Source organism: Poecilia latipinna, unplaced genomic scaffold, assembly GCF_001443285.1.
Source record: "Poecilia latipinna isolate Pla-1442-1.1 unplaced genomic scaffold, P_latipinna-1.0 Scaffold439, whole genome shotgun sequence".
NCBI classification, from domain to species: Eukaryota; Metazoa; Chordata; class Actinopteri; order Cyprinodontiformes; family Poeciliidae; genus Poecilia; species Poecilia latipinna.
Genome location: NW_015113055.1, coordinates 101,473 through 116,275, shown reverse-complemented (window position 1 = coordinate 116,275; position 14,803 = coordinate 101,473). Strand labels below are relative to the sequence as shown.

The following is a 14,803-nucleotide window of genomic DNA, read 5'->3' as shown; positions in this document are numbered from 1 at the left end:
TACTTATGTTTACATATGAAGGTTATTTAAGGAATGGTATTGAATAAACAGTTGTTTGGGAGGGGGAAAATCCGTGTATGGTTTATCTTTGGTTTGAGCAACTTAATTCGAATCATGGAAAAGACCCGAAATTCCCATGATTTATTTCAAGTAGTCGCTCGAACGTTTTACGACAGTCGACATAACTTTACGTCAGCGGTAAAGCAATGGGCTAGCTGACAATAATGATTTGAGATAACCGGGCACAGTAACGTAACTTTACTGAACTTTGTCTGTTTTGAGGCTGTTAACTCCACGTTCACTTTAATATCTACAAATAACTAACATCACCCTGACAGCCGTCTCTAAGTATCCATTTTTATCTGTACTCAGCGTCTGTCTGTGAGCCAGTGGAGAAGTATTGCTTTTAGCCAGTCATTGCTATGGCCTCCGACAGCGGCGAAAGCAACATGGATCGAGAAATGATCCTGGCCGACTTTCAGGTGGGTCCCTGTTTGTTTGTTTGTCTGTGGCATTGTTTACAGCTGGAAGCGTTTTGTCTTCCGTGTGCTAAAATAAATTAAATGTCTGGCATCCGAAACAGCAACCCTGCTCGTCGGAAGCAGCAAGGATCTCCGAGTTAGCACACAGAGCTAACTTGCTGACAGCTCGGAAACGGACTCTGAACACACTTGCTAACCAAAAACTCGGTGTTTACATTGCAGTCTACCGAAACTGTCGGGCCAAGAATGGGACAATACTGGTATTCAGGACCAGTTTAGCTGAAAATGGAGCTGCTGCACTCAATAAAACTATCTACTTGTTTACATATCGTCCCCTGTTGTTTCTGCAGTTTAAAACTTGACGCTAAACGTCGACACATTCAGGATTTCTATCTACAATCAACTCCAATCTGGATTCCTATTGTCTTCTTTTGAGTCAACTAGTCTTCTCAGCCACCCTAATCTGTGATCTTCTACCTATAAATGCTAGCTAGACAAAGGACTGACCTCTTAATGTCTCCTCTACTGTCTATATTCTGTCATGCAAACATATTTGGTTAAAAAAAAAAAAGGGGTTAGAAAAAAATCAGGACAGCAACATTTATAACAGTAGTATTGACTTTAGGATTATTGCTTCCTGATAGCATAAAGAGCTACCTCATATAGTCATAGAAAATCAAAAGCAGAACTACTGTCAATTCTAGGGTTTTAATACAGTAAGGAATTGGCCAGAAATTGTCAACAGTTCTCCCATGATCAGCAAGTCAGCTACCTAAAATTTATATTTTCTATTTTTATACATTTAAAAATGCATCTAAACCAAAAATGCCTACAATAATTTACAATAAATGCCTCAACTAGCAGAAGGTAAATTTAATGCAATCTTTGAGCTTAATAAAATCAGATAGGCTTTGATGTGTAAAATTGGAACTTGTGGTGAATTTACATCCACTTTAGCAGATAATATCTCTTCTCTGTTTGGTGTTAAAGTCCTTATTAAGCAGTGTGGGGGAAGGTGAAAGTCTGAATCATCACAGAGGAGACCAAAGAAAGCCATAAATCAGAATCTGCGTGGAGAAAACCCCATAGTCTCCCAGTAATCTGTAGTTTTAGGATGAAGTCATAGTCCATTGGTTTGTGGACTTTGAAACACTGTTTACCCTGACTTTCTCTTAGCCTATAAACACAAAGAAAAATAAGACTCAAAATTTGGATAGCCAGCCCACAATACTGACTCCATTATTATAGGTTCCTCTCAATAAATCATATTTTTGAAAGGTTAATTTAAGTAACTTAGTCTATAAATGAAACACTTTACATAGACAAATTACTCTGAGATTGACGTTTTCGAGGCTTTGTTTCTGTTATGATTCACCCCTTTTTTTTTGTTTTACACAAGATTTGAATATTACACCAGGCCAGTAAGAAAAAAAATGGTTTAATGAAAGTATGTTAAAATTACTAGAATCTAATATCAAGATTATTAAAATGGCTACTGAGCAGATTTCACCATGTCATAAAAAAGCGAGATGAAAGTGGGAATGTTTGTGAAAAATTAAGCACACCCCAAAACCCTAGACATCAAATACAAAAATATAAGAATGAAAAAGTGCTATTTTTCTTTTTTTTTTTTTTTTTTTTTTACAATGTAATGTAACAAAGGATCACTTGGAGTAACTACATTCAAAACCAGTGTAACCAGATTACCTACCGATAAGCCACCATTATAATCACATAAACCCCTTAAAAATACACACATTTATGCAGCAGTTTGACGACGCCCAATAGTTACTGTGTTGGCACTGAGGTGAATATGCTCCAACTTCTGACATCATTTTCAGAGCAAAGATTGTAATTACCAAACATCAAACATAGTGATCAATCACACCTGTGATGAGCAATAATAATAAAAAATGTTGCAATGGAAAGCATGTCACAATATTCAAAAAGACAACATTACGGAACTAGTCATGGAGTGGCTATTGGTTTTGAAGCTTACCGTCCTTACGGTTACAGTTTGAAAAGATAAAATCAGCTAAGGCGCGTAAGAGCGAAATTATTTAATATTTTTCAAAGTTGGCGCTAATTTGAGTGTTTAGATTCCCTACTATTTCAGGTTAGAGTTAAAAAAAACGTATGTGTTTGACTAATATGCTTTCAAAAAGATGAAAAGTAGAAAATTTTCAACTTGTCAGTGTTTGTTTCTTCTTTCGCACACAACATTCTTTAAATGTTGAGTCGGAAATGTTTGACATCAGCAGTCGATGCTCAACATGTTCAGCTTTTCTGCATCTGGATCCTTTTTCCACTCATACTTTATAGATTTCAAAACCTCTCTAAGTTGGTTTGAAGTGGATACATAATTGTTTCACGCGAAAATGACCTCAGTATGATAATGTAATATTTTGCATCAACACCCTTCTAATGAGCTGCGAAACCAGTTCGCAGAGCTGAAACAGGTTTTATTGCTGGCAACCTGGTAGTTATGTGTGAGTGAATCTGAGAAGGGCTTTGCAGTCAGAAGGGTCATTGCAGAAAATGAAACCTGCTGTTGATGTAACTAAGGATGTTATGAAAAGATCCTGCTGCAATCAGCGCGTCTTTGCCTAATGTGGTAAGGTTTTTAACATTACTTCAGTAAGTATAGGTGTTTAGTCCGAGTTATAAAATTCCAAAATAGATGCTTGATTCAAGGAAAAAAACAAACAAAAAAAAAAACAGCAACTGAAAACTGATTCTTACTAATTCCCACGTCTCTGACAGGATCACTGGACAGATGTTGTGAACTGTTTTTAAAAAAACCCATCCTCTGCAGTAAAAAAAAAAAAAAAAAAAAAAGAGCGCTACATTGCAGGGGACCTTAATTTTTCACGTTTCATGTTCCAGCAGCTGAATCTAATGCAACTTGTGTTTTCCATCTTTCTGTCCTCTCGCAGGCTTGCACTGGAATCGACAACATCGCGGAGGCAATCACTCTGTTAGAGCTTAATAACTGGGATTTAGTGGTAAGTTCGTTAGCTTCTGGCTCTGGGCTTCACTCTTGGACATTTAATCTTCAGTTCATCTAAAGTGCAAGTTTCCAGAGAGTTTTTTTTTTTTTTTTTAATTATTATCAAGGGACACACAGTTTGCAACATTCCCCTGTTTAGTGAATACTTCTCGCAAGCAGCTTTCGTCTCTGCAGGAAGGTTGTTGTGAGACAAAAGTGTAAGTCCTGTATTGTGTGAAGGAGAGACTGCAGTGGCCAGAAAGATCAGGTCCAGTCGGGTTTAGATTAATTCACGATGAGCCCCTTGCAGTGACGTCCCGTTTGGAAGGGGTCAGTCTATAATTAGATGCATGCTGGCAGCAGCAGCGCAGACAGTGGGGACTGGACTTTCTGCTGCTGTGGAGCCAGTGACTTGCAGTTCCTCTGCAGTGGGTGTTGGTTTTTATAAAACAAACAAAAACAAAAACAAGCCTGTGGTCTTGGTGAGGATCTGGAGTGCAGTTGGGAAAACGGGATATGTTCTCAGTCCCTCATTTAACACGCCAGGAAACAAGAAATGTAGCAAATTACTGAATTATTTTGTTTCTAATCTTTTAGGTCTTTAGTTGAACCTATGTCAGCTCCAAGGTTATTGAACGACGATGCCATCGTCCAAAGTCCTCAGCTGCGCTCCATCTATGTTATTGTTAGGAATAGTGAATGCCTCACTTTCTGGAACTAGAACAGCTGCTGCCGCATGATAAGGTCTTGTCTGCTTATCTCTTTTGACATTAAAGTTCATGTGTCACTGTAAACTTTTACTCTTTAAGACTGAAACTAAAATAAATGTGGCTACTTGTCTTAGTTGGGTTGCAACATAAACTCTCTACTGTTTTGCAGCATTGTAAAACCTGCGACAACAACATGTGACATTTTAGTTCTCCTGCTGTTAATCCTATCTGTGTAGTTCTTATTGTTATACACTCAGCTACTGCTTTCAGTATCCCAGTATGTGAGGATTATTGCACTCAGGTATCAAACATACTTAAATAAAACTTAAACTTAATAAATGTGGCTTATTGTGGGTTATTTTTGATAGTTTTTTTTCTTCATCTATTTACTTTAAAGATAGCAGAGCCTGATTAGGCAAACAATAGGTTTAATAACCTCTTTTACTTCTAAAGTACTAAATATTTTTAGAAAACTGTGTCAGAGCTTAGGATATCTCAGGAGGATGCCTGTTTATTTCTGGACTGTGTGTATGATTAATTACTGCTGTTGCACGGAGAAGTTAATAGGCCTACCGCAAGATCATGACTAGCTTGTCAGGAGATTTAAGCAGGCGGTGTTGTGGGTCTCTCTCATGCCTCGCTGCACCCAGGAGAAGAGGGCTTCCTGATTTATAGGTTGTTTTTTTTTTTTTTTTCTTTAGAGTAATAATTTTTGTCTTCCAAAAACACACTGTGGAGTTTTTCCCAAAGTCTTCAGCCTTGTTTACACAAGGGAGACCTTGAGCTCGAAAGCAAATGCTCTGCTAGTTGGGCTTGTTTAAACCTTAAAGTTATTACAAATAACTTCATCTTGCTCACTATTTGGAAACTGCATCACTAAGCATGTGCTTGTGCAGTCTTATGTGAAAGGGGAAAAAAAACTTGGCCTGAAGAAAAGAGGACAAAACAAATACGGGAGATGGAATTTTGAGACAAATACCTGCAACTCTAAACAATCAGTGCATGGGTGTAACAGACCTGCGCAGTACGTTTGTTTGTCTAAATAGCTTAAAGAAAAATAAACACATTTTCTTCCTTGTTCTTCATTCCCTCATTTTGGTCTCCTTTGTTTATCCTTCTTTTCATCCTTCCTCATTTCCTTTTGGTCTTCTTCCTTTTTTCTACCTTCTTCCATTTTGGTCGACTTCTTTCCTTGTGTCCTTCCTTTCAGCATCCTTTGTGTCTTTACTTCTGTACCTAATTTTTGTCCTCCGATTTTTGTTTCCTTATTCTTTCTTCATTTCTGTCCCGTCTGCCTTGTGTTCTTCATTCTCTCTGTCCTTGTTTTGTTTCTTTTACTTCCTGCTTGTCCTCTGTTTGTGCCCTTCTTTTAAAGCTTCCTTGTGTCCTACCTGTCTACATTCCTTCCTTCTTGCGTTCCTCCCTTTCCTTTTTCTCTCATGTCCTCCTTTGTTCCGCTCTTGTTCTTCTCTTTATTTTATACCCCCTTTTTCTCTTTTCTTCCCTTAAAAACAGACATTGGACTCTGAAAATGTATGAACATTTTACATGAAAACCTTCTCCTGTGTTGAGCAACACAACAGTGAGAACGGTCATCTTGGCGTTGATTAAAAACCTCTTTCATTTTAATTGAGAACATTTTTTTTTCGCCTCGCCTGATGCTTTCAAGCAACACAGCTCGCTGCTGACGTTACATAACGTCTCCCTGTTGTCTTGTGTACAACAGTGATGGTTGGAGTGAATCAATTGTCCATTGAAACAAAAGCTCACCTGCAAAGCTGACAGAGTTTGTATTTGTCTTTTCAGTGCCTCTTGTTCAGGCCAGCCTCTCTGAATATTCCAGCTCACACATTTTGACACAGTGGATATTTCTGAAAACACCGAGCCAGTGGTGTCACAGTGTCCTGACGACACCACTGCCTCTCATCTCTGTGCAATAAGCTCCTTTCATAGTTGCTTTATTGTTCTAGATTACGCAGATCGAATGTTGCGTGTTACATTGGTGATTTGGACATTACGTAAACACATGGATGCGGTTGTATTTTGTTGTAAAATGTAGTTTTGCTTTTGTTACAGGCAGCCATCAATGGAGTGATACCGCAGGAGAACGGGATCTTACAAAGGTGACGACTGCTGACTGTTAGAGGAAGTCAATATTCCTAAGAGTCATTGGTATAAACTAAAAGGATCTGCTTCAACAAGGCAATAAGAGAAATATAAAATGTAAAAATTCAGAATTAATTTCAAATAAATTAAACTCAGAATCTCAGATACAATATAGATTCATTAGGTAGTACACTATGAGCAATTACTGATGTTAATTTTTATGGTTATGTCTCTGGAAAACCTAAAATGTAGTTTTTACAGGATTATACGAGACCAAGGATTGTCAAAATAGTCAATATTCCAATACGATCGACACTAGAATCTTTTACAAAGATGCTCACTTGAGTCCAAGTTGATAGAAACTAACCCCCGTCCTCATTTACCCAAGTTGTTGCAATTCTTCCATCAGCAGCACAGCAATAGCAGAGACAGCCCTCCTTCTCCCTGCAGCCGCTCACCTGACCAAAACAAGGAGGAGATTTAGGTTTGGATGAAAAACGCGTCACGATATAAAAGTTTCATATCAGTCAATGTTGATAGTTATTGATAATTTGTTTTATATTATATATGCCTCAGTAGTGAATTTGATTTGTACGAACATGAATTTGACAGGCAAATGGAAGCGCACAGTTACCGTAAGCAAATAATATTAAAATAGTTGTATGATTAAATCAAACATACACACCTCAATAAAGAACATGAACATTTATACTAAATATTATCTACTAGCTTGCAAAATGGGGAAGTGACACTTTCAAATTCTGCATTTTTCTAAGTGAGGGCTGAATTCCCCTTTACTTAATGGTGTTACCCTAATGAAGGAAGTTAAAATATTGTGATATTGCATGATTGCATAATGATATTTTAGTTGGAAACAAACCTTGTGCTTGCAAATGATACTTTGACCACATGGAGTATCTTTTTAAACATCGAATTTGACATTTTAATATCCTGAAGACACCACTAAGACCGATGGGAAGACTTTCAGTCTAATGCGTTGGAACAAATCTGTGTTTTGTGATGAGCTGATGGCATTTTACCGAAAGTAAACGTAAATTACAGTAGGTCCTTCTTTGGCTCTCTCCAATGCATTGAAGAGATATTAATAAAAAAAACATGAAGGGCTTGAGGCCACGAGAACACTGCGGCTCTCTGTCGAGGACACAGATTGCTTTGAACCGAGGCGGGTTGGCAGTGTGACTGGTGGGCTACACGTTTACTAAATGGCTGGCTTTGTTATGAGAAGACCGCCGTTGACCAGTAAACAGCGATGATGTCAGCAGGGGCCAAACGGAAGGTACACCAGCACTAAAATCATTTGCCTTTCTGCTTGTGACCTCTTTTCCAGGCATTAGCAGAATTAGAAAAATGTCCCTGTTAGTACAGAGCACTGAAATAGATTTTTTTTTTCTGCATAGACGGTTTGGTTTGCTTTGGGATGGTGACATTTTGAACTGTGAACTTGTACTGGTTACCGATGTTTCCATGGCCTTGAGTTTTATGGTGGCAAGTTAGGGTAGAGGTACAGACTGGATGCCCCTCTTTATTTCTGCGCATCTATAAGAATTGGTTTATAGATGTTTGTAGTTTATAGATTTCTTACTGAATCAAATTTCCGCATCAACTCAAAAACAATGAACTAATCTGCAGAATTAAAGCACATAATGTAGCTCATGACAATGAAAAGAAACGTGTAGGTTAATAGATAAGTGTGTAATAAGTATGTAAATCTCTTGGTAGCTGTGCTGTCACGTGGTTGGGCCTGGTCCACCTCCAGGCAGAAACATAGTCACTGAACTAAATAAAATGGAGCCTTTATGTAAAAATCTGTGTCTGCCTTCTTGAATCATCTGAGAAAAGCAGCACTGACAAGTAAACATATATTATAAAAGAAAATACGGGGAAAAAAAGAGACGTTTTGCTTTCTCATCACCTCTTCATGATGTTTTTGAACTGAGACCCTTTTTTTTTTTTCGTCCTTCTAGTATCATATAAATTTGACACTATAAATTACAACATCAGTCAACTGTGATCTCTGTGCAGCGACTTCACCAGCGAGGCGAGCCAGGCCACCATGTTCGGACCTCCCAGCCACCCAGAAGCGGCCGACGCAGCAGCAGCAGCAGCAGCAGCAGCAAGAAGCGCGGGTCCGCCCCCTTCCTCGTCATCTTCCTCCTCCCCTCCTCCATCGTCCTCCGCTTCAGCGTTTTGTCCCATCAGCCCTTCTACCCGACACATTGTAGAGCGCCAGCCTCGCATGATAAACTTCAGGGTGGAGTACAGGCAAAGATCAGTGGAGCTCGTCCTCGAGGAGAGCCGCACAGTCGGTGAGCGCCGGAAGCGTAACCTCACACTCTTGAGAGAAAAGATTGTGTTCGATAAAGATACATCAAATACATAATCAAAGCAAGTTCAATAATTTCCAATTGCGTGATTTATCGTGTTTCTCTTTTCTTTCTCTTTCTACCAAAAACTGGACGACAAACGTCTTCAGTCTGGTGCTTTGGTCTGAACCGGCCCGTTTGTGTTACCAGAACTGAAGGATATTTTGGATATTTAAAATGTCTTCCACTTCCAATGTTAATAAATGTTCTTTATCATTAAGAGTTTGATATTTTTAATACTTGAAAATTATTTCAAAACAACATTGAAATAATTTCTGGGACAATTTATCAAGTGCCTCTTATTCTATCAAATGCTGTTTTTTTTTTTTTTTGTAGAGGTATTAGTTTTGACTTCAACAAAAAAAAAACCTTACAGGATTGTCCTCATTTTTACATCGCTGACCGTCCCCCTTTAATTATAATTAAATCCACAGGAGAAATTAAAGGAATCCTCCAGACAGAACTCGGCATTCCAGCGTCCAAAATGCATCTGAAGGGATGGAAGAGTGGAGACGTGTCAGATACTGTGAGTTCATGGTCTGGTTTTTAAAAGTTGTTTTACTAGGAATTAAAACGAGTCACGGTGGCAAGAATGAACTAAAAATGTAGCTGATATGATTCAAATCTGCTCCTCCTGTCTGTCTTTTTTGTGCATAGATCAGGTTTTTTTTGTAACATTCATGTTCTTATCAATGTTAATGAAAACACAGCGAGGAAGAAAGAATGAGTAATTAGTCTACTTGAGTTAAGGGAAGCATTTTTGTCATTGTGTGCACTCAGACGGTGCTGAGAAGTTTACACCTTCCCAAGAACAACAGCCTGTACGTCCTGACCCCAGACATCGCCCCTACTGCCAGCACCAGCAAAAACAGGTAACGTTCACTACCGGTGCTCAACATCTCTGCTTTTTCGCGCTCTTTCATTAGAAGTCATATTCGTTCCTCCATCCTGCCTCACAAGCAAAATACTTGGATTATTGTGCATGCAGTACCTGCTAGTGAACACCAGGTGGCGATATTTGCCCACTTATAGAGCAGAATCGAGCCAACAAATATCCTTGTCATTGATTTATCAGGATACGTTTGACCCCGCGCTGCACATTCATTTTCTCCCATCCGCTGTGACATTTTGAAAGGAGCATCAGCTGCCACAGTCCTTGTTATGTAAATAATCATTTCATCCCCTCCTTATGTACTAGTATTTTCTTTCGGTAGAACATTGTTTCTTGTTTCTTGCTTTATATCTTGCACTTCAGACATTTTGTGCAATGTCCATGCAAATCACTCGTTTTTGCAGTTTCTTCTTTAAAGTCCTTTAAAGCTACCAGGTAAATTCAATCGTAGAAATGTGTCTCTTTATCTTAGCCTCTTATTGTAAATTGATCAAGACGTGTTTGAAGTGAGAGTGGACAAATAAAAGTGGACTAAAAGATTTCGCAGACCTCACTGACTGGAGGATCATTTTGCTTGTTTTTATGACAGTTTATATTTTATTTTTGCAATTATTACATAGTTTATGGCAATTTTTTTATGCACTGAAATTCTTGTGCCGTTAGTCACAGTTTCTGGATCAATAGACATATTTGGTGAAATAAAAATTAGTTCCCAAGGACGTGGTCAGAACAATAATAATACGCTTTTATATCACCATATGATGATTGTAAAAAAAAAAGAAAAGAAAAAAAAAGAAATAATCAATTCTGTATATTAAAATATAGTTATTTTTAAATCCATATATTTACCCAGCTCTTCTTTTCTGTCTTCCTTTGTTGTTTAAGCTTAAGTTACTACGTGGATAGACTGTCGACTGAAGCCATCCTCTTTTTGGCACAATATGTACAGTTGTAAGACAGTGTTCATAATTTAACAGTGAATTAAAAAAAATGCTCCTTAGTTCTCACCCAAACAAGCATCCTCATGTCAGCAGAACCCTTGTGTAAGTCATTTGGCAGTTTGCCTCTTTGCTTGCTAGTTAGGCTAAGTGGTAGTTATATTGTGTTGGCAGCTAATGGGCCTCATCTCTCCGGTTTTCCCTCCCCTGCACTCTCCTCATCTTCTCACTCCCCCTCCGACTGCTGCGTCTTTTTAGCAGCGCCGTTGCCATTCCTCCAAGTGTTATCGATATCATTTTGGGTGACAGGAGCTCATTATTTTGCAGCAGCTATTTTAGCTGCGGACAGTTGGGGCTGAAAGGCCCGGGTGGGCTCCCACTGCGTATGTACATACGTTTGTGTATGCATATATGTGTGTGTGTGTGTGTCTGATGACCCTGCTGTCAAACAGGGAGAGGATGGGTGACAGATCACAGAAAATGAGGGGAGCGGCCCCCCTGGTGGGAGACCAAACAAGCTGTTAGCTTGGAATAAAAATAAACTGTTCTCACACCATATATCCACAGTGTGCTGACAATTAGTTTGCAATGTCTGCAAATTTGTTGCAGTAAATACAGGCAGTCGGCTAAGCTCTCCAGGTAAGCTGGAGCACATTATTAGCATAACACCAACTCGACGCTCTAATGTGTTAGAATAAACATTTTTTGGACTTTGCTAATGGTTTATCCCAGATACAATTACAGCCGTGATTAGGAAGCTCAGTTCAGTGCTAGATGTGGGACAAGAAAGCAGTGAAAATATCATGTTATTTACACAAAAAGGAGCTAATTTAACTTTCCAGTTGCTTGTAAATCATGTAACACTAATTACTAAAGTTTTAACGTTGTTTTAATGACATCAAAATACGAATATTTTGATGTTTGTGCAAAGACTTAGTCTATAGAATGAACACAAGCTAAATAGTAGTAGTTTTCAAGTGTTTATTGTTCAGAATACTGTGCCTTTTCTTGTTCTGCTCTTGGTACAGTGATGCTAGGAGTCTACCAGGCTGGGTTAGCTGCTTAATTAGTCAGGCTATCTGCTCAGGTAGCCAGCCTGCAGTCTGTTTGACTGCTGCTTAGGAGCTCCTGAAATGTGTGAGTTTTTCATGTCTGGGAGTATTTCTGTGTTTCTTCTAAGTGCTGGAAAGTAGCTATAGCAGCTGGCTTTCATCCAACTGACTGTCAGTGTGCAGAAACAGGTGTGGGAGGGGCAGCTCTGTGTTATTCTGTGGTCTCAGCACTTTCTTTGGTTCCTCATTAAACTAACTTTACTGTGCGGGAATGTCATGACAGAAAACTTTTACTGGTTTTCAACGTTTTATAACCTCTGTACCTAAAATCCAGTTACTAATTTATTCACTTGTTTATTAATGTTTTGCTAAACAATACCATTAATGACACCTGTTTTTTTTTCTTTTTTTTTTTTTAATAAACAGCTTCATGGCGTTCTCTCGGCTAAGTAAAAAGCATGCTCTTTAAAGCTTAAGTTGTAGTTACTGGTTTCTAAGGCATCAAAACACCACAGCACAATTTGTATTGATGTTAGCAATAAGACTGACAGCAACTCTGATAGTTAATGTTTTTTAAATATATCTGTATCCCTTTGATATCTTATATTATGCCATTTTTTTATGTATTGTGTGATAGTTTTGCTATTTTAAATAAACTTTTAGCATAAACCTAAAAATAGTGGGAAATAAACGAGGATGTGTTGGCCTCTTGTGAAAAAGTAAAACTGGGCCAACAGCACACTGAAATTGAGCAAAACTGAGTTTAAAACAGTCGATGCAATATCCCTTAAATTAGAATATGGTCACTTGTGGGATTATTTTAGGAAAGGTTGACTTTGTTGTATTTCAAACATAATGCCAATTTTCTTCAAATTTATTACTATTATTGTACAAGATTTATTTTACTCGGTGCATAAATACAAGGCTTTTCATGAAATAACTAGATGGTGTAAAAACTCAGTTCCAGTATAAATGGCTCAGTCACTGTTAATCGTATCAAGTGAACAGGCCCACTTTTGCACATGAAACAGAGTTGTACATCTGCATTAGAAATATCAATAAAATCACTCAAATTTAGTTTCATGGGTTTCATTTGTTTCAAATTGCTGCTGAGTGACAATGAAAATGCTCCATGATCGGCGTCTCCGGCGATCACTTTGTAGTGCCTGGTTCTCGCCGCACACACCTTCGCCGAACGGAGCGATTGTACGGAGCCGCACTGTCATTACGGTCGCGCTGAGCAAACTTTCCTTGTTCGTCTTGTTTGATTAGAAATAAATCTAGAGGCTTTTAGAGATTTTCCTCTGAGCACCAATCCTCCTCAGGTAGTTATTTAGTTAGTGATGATGTGATGTGCAGTTAGCAGTGCAGCGAGAAAGCCGGGGGTCTGAGGACGGCCATGTCAATGACTCTCTGTGAATACAAGAGAGTGTTGAGGAGGAGCTAATCTCCTGCATTAATGATGAAGGCCTGATGAATATTTCAATGGAGCCTGTTTCCTTTCTTGTTTATTCTTCGCTCCAGCTCCCGGCAGGCGTGTTTGCCAATGAAAGGTTATTTTAATTTGAACTCTCGACGAAGTTTAAAATCGCAGATCATTAGGTTTTATGTGTTTGTGTGTTTTTTTTTTTTGTTTTTTTGTTTCTTTTTTAAAAATTTCTTAGCTTCTCGTTCACTCAGCTCTGTGAGAGCGATCTAGCTGCAGAAACATAGAGCTGTCGAGGGAGAGCGCTTATGAAGCTCGATGGAAAGGATTCAGCAATTAGCGTCTTATGTAATTTTCGGACAAAATGGCAGACCAAAACAGAGCAGAGCCTGAGTGGTTTCACATTTTTCTGCTTTGTTGTGGATGTAAAATGTGGCGGAGGTAAGAAAGACATCATGTGTGCTTCTTGGTGCCCTCTGTGAAGGTGTGACAGGTTAGCTCGCGTTCTCCTCAGTGTGTTTTTAAGCAATCTGAGAGGCAAAAGCACATGTTGCCAGCGTATTTATGAAAATTTAAGAGAGGTCATGTATAGTGCAATCTCTGAGTGCATAGTGTGTCCTAGTGTTTTTGCAGGCACATGTCACATTGTGTGCATGCATGTGCATCTCTGTGTCTGGCAATACTTCTTTAATAAGGTCTGGAGTCTGCTCTGTGCCAGTGGGAGCCGCAGCTGAGACGACGGGCTTACCTCAGAATGAAACCAATCTGTTTAGCCTGCTCTTCTCCCCTGCACAACGCTGCCTTTTCGCTGTCCATAAAGTTAAATGACATTTCCCTTCCTCACCCTAATGCCCACGTCAAGAGCCTCCAGAGATGTTGCGGGCTGACCTAGATGTCACCGACTGTGTGTGTTGAGTGAGAAAAAGACCTCCGTTGGCGGAGGCAAACACAAAGACATCCGTATTTCAACCCCAGACTGCTTCGGGGGCCTGCTTCGGCGCGTCGGATGCAGATGCATCCACCACAATTTATTTGTGCCAGATTTACGACTTTCGTAGAACGTTAACTTGCCGATGCCGACTGTAGATCATTCTGATTCATTGATTTATGAGAACATAAGAAGAGTATTCAAAATATTTACTTATAGCGTTTCTGTCGTGAGTGGCTGTCGGTTGCATTGGACAAAAGGAGATGTCACACTGTGTGTGAGAGGGAACAGTCACTGTAAAACAAGACTATTCATTTAAAATATAAAAGGATTAGAGTTGAATTTTTAAACTATCTTTAAGACTTTATATTGGAGGGCATCTCTACTAACACTGTCCTGGTGTATTCTTTAGCATACATCATTTGGACCCTTATCTTAACTCTAACATTTCCAAAACTCCGCCATTATTTCCAAATCTTGCATTTTCATTGACAGACTGAGGTTGAAACATTTGAGAAAAAAAAAAAAAAAAAAAATCGAAATCTTTGCTGTAAATCGTTCTGTCATCCTTTTATCTGCCGAGTTTTGCTGTCCACTGCAGCCTGAAAGAATCATAAACCCGTCTTGACATGTCATAAGAAGTGCTGTTCAATCTAGCTTTATTTTTTAGGCACCTCTTTAAATACTTAAAATAGCAAACTGTGGAATAATCTTCTCTCAGAACATCTTCTGAACTCCTTTGGGTCGAAGTTGTTAAGAGTCAAGTCAGTGAGATCTGGCAGCATTTAAGAACGCTGCGTTCTTAAAACGCTGTTTGTAGCCCAGCTGGACACCGGTCAGGGCTGATCAACATGGAAATCAGTCGACTGTGGTGAACATCTCAGCTCATATATATA

The 14,803-nt window shown here is 38.9% G+C and overlaps 1 protein-coding gene across 1 annotated transcript in view; it reads left to right on the top strand.

Moving 5' to 3' along the window:
• The first annotated feature begins 422 nt into the window (after positions 1 to 422).
• faf1 (Fas (TNFRSF6) associated factor 1) overlaps positions 423 to 14,803 on the top strand; it is a 76,880-nt gene continuing 62,499 nt past the window's right edge. The window contains exons 1-6 of the mRNA XM_015038352.1: positions 423 to 482; positions 3,419 to 3,487; positions 6,258 to 6,304; positions 8,331 to 8,614; positions 9,106 to 9,197; positions 9,452 to 9,543. Of these exons, the coding sequence (XP_014893838.1) occupies positions 423 to 482; positions 3,419 to 3,487; positions 6,258 to 6,304; positions 8,331 to 8,614; positions 9,106 to 9,197; positions 9,452 to 9,543 (644 nt within the window). The remainder of the gene's footprint in view (positions 483 to 3,418; positions 3,488 to 6,257; positions 6,305 to 8,330; positions 8,615 to 9,105; positions 9,198 to 9,451; positions 9,544 to 14,803) is intronic.